We start from the raw sequence: 1,540 nt of genomic DNA, 5'->3' as shown, positions 1-1,540 counted from the left end.
GCTAACCAGAAGGTGGGTGGTTCAAACCCACCAGCCACTCCACAGAAGCACAACTAGGCAATCTATTTCCATAAAGATTACTGCCTTGGAAACCCAATGAAGGTCTCTATGAGTCAGAATTGACTTAATGGGAGTGGGTTTTATATATATGTGTGTGTATACGTGTTATATATATGTGTGCTTTATATATGGGTTATATCTATGTGTGTGTGTGTATATATATATACACACATGCAATATATGGTGCACACACATATACACAATATATGGTGCACTTTTTATACTTGGTGATGATGGCTATTGTCTCTCTTCAGTTTAAATGAATAGGGTATGAGGTTAGTTAATTAGACATTTAGAGCTGATAAACTATTTGATTTATTGACTTCTGTCTCTGATGAGGGAGAATATTCTTATAATGAAAAAAGAGGAAAGAAATAAAAGAGATTTCTGAGCTCTGTAGAGATCTAAAATTCTCCATTAATAGCTTAAAAATATGAAAGCACAAAGCAGTATTGGCAATAAGAGATATTTAAGAAGTGCTCTTAGAAATTAGGTTGCTGAAACCATTAGTAAGAACTTGTTGAAATCACAATATTTCATAAAGTTCATACATAATAGAATTTGTGTATTTATTGATCTTCAAGAATCTGTTACACAGCAGGTGCTTTGAAAAGATTTTCAGGAGAAAATGGTGATGTGCATAGATATTTAATACAGATCAATAAAATGGGATATGAATTAAGCTAAAAATAAATAAATAAATAGATTTCTAATTTTTTTTCACTCATTTCTTTTCAGATATCACAGAATTTTGTACTAATATTGGTTTAACTGATAAAATGCTCAATTTCACTGATGTGACAGAGTTTATTCTTTTGGGATTAACCAGTCATCGGGAATGGCAAATTCTCTTCTTCATCATATTTCTCATGGTCTATGTTATCACCATGGTGGGCAATATTGGCATGATCATGTTAATTAAAGTCAGTCCACAGCTTCACAGCCCCATGTACTTTTTCCTCAGCCATCTGTCATTTGTGGATGTTTGGTTTTCTTCCAATGTCACCCCTAAAATGTTAGAAAACCTTTTATCAGAGAAAAAAACAATTTCTTATTCTGGCTGTTTACTACAATGTTTTTTCTTCATTGCCCTTGTCCATGTAGAAATTTTCATTCTTGCTGTGATGGCCTTTGATAGATACATGGCCATTGGCAATCCTCTACTCTACAGCAGCAAAATGTCAAGGGTAGTCTGTATTCGACTAATTTCTTTCCCTTACATATATGGTTTTCTGACTAGTCTGGCAGCAACATTATGGACTTATGGCTTGTACTTCTGTGGGAAGATTGAAATCAACCACTTCTACTGTGCAGACCAACCTCTCATCAAAATGGCCTGTGCTGGGACTTATGTAAAAGAATATACAATGATCATACTGGCAGGCATTAACTTCACCTATTCTCTGACTGTAATTATCATCTCTTATCTATTCATTCTCATTGCCATTCTACGAATGCGCTCAGCAGAAGGGAGGCGGAA

The 1,540-nt window shown here is 34.6% G+C and overlaps 1 protein-coding gene across 1 annotated transcript in view; it reads left to right on the top strand.

Annotated features, from left to right (window-relative positions):
- The first annotated feature begins 839 nt into the window (after positions 1–839).
- The window catches only part of LOC103212911 (olfactory receptor 5M3), a 3,118-nt gene continuing 2,417 nt past the window's right edge, over positions 840–1,540 (top strand). The window contains exon 1 of the mRNA XM_007958833.1: positions 840–1,534. Within this exon, the coding sequence (XP_007957024.1) occupies positions 840–1,534 (695 nt within the window). The remainder of the gene's footprint in view (positions 1,535–1,540) is intronic.

This window comes from Orycteropus afer, unplaced genomic scaffold (assembly GCF_000298275.1).
Source record: "Orycteropus afer afer isolate SDZICR_OR568_19922 unplaced genomic scaffold, OryAfe1.0 scaffold01153, whole genome shotgun sequence".
NCBI classification, from domain to species: Eukaryota; Metazoa; Chordata; class Mammalia; order Tubulidentata; family Orycteropodidae; genus Orycteropus; species Orycteropus afer.
This window is presented reverse-complemented; position numbering and strand designations above follow the sequence as displayed.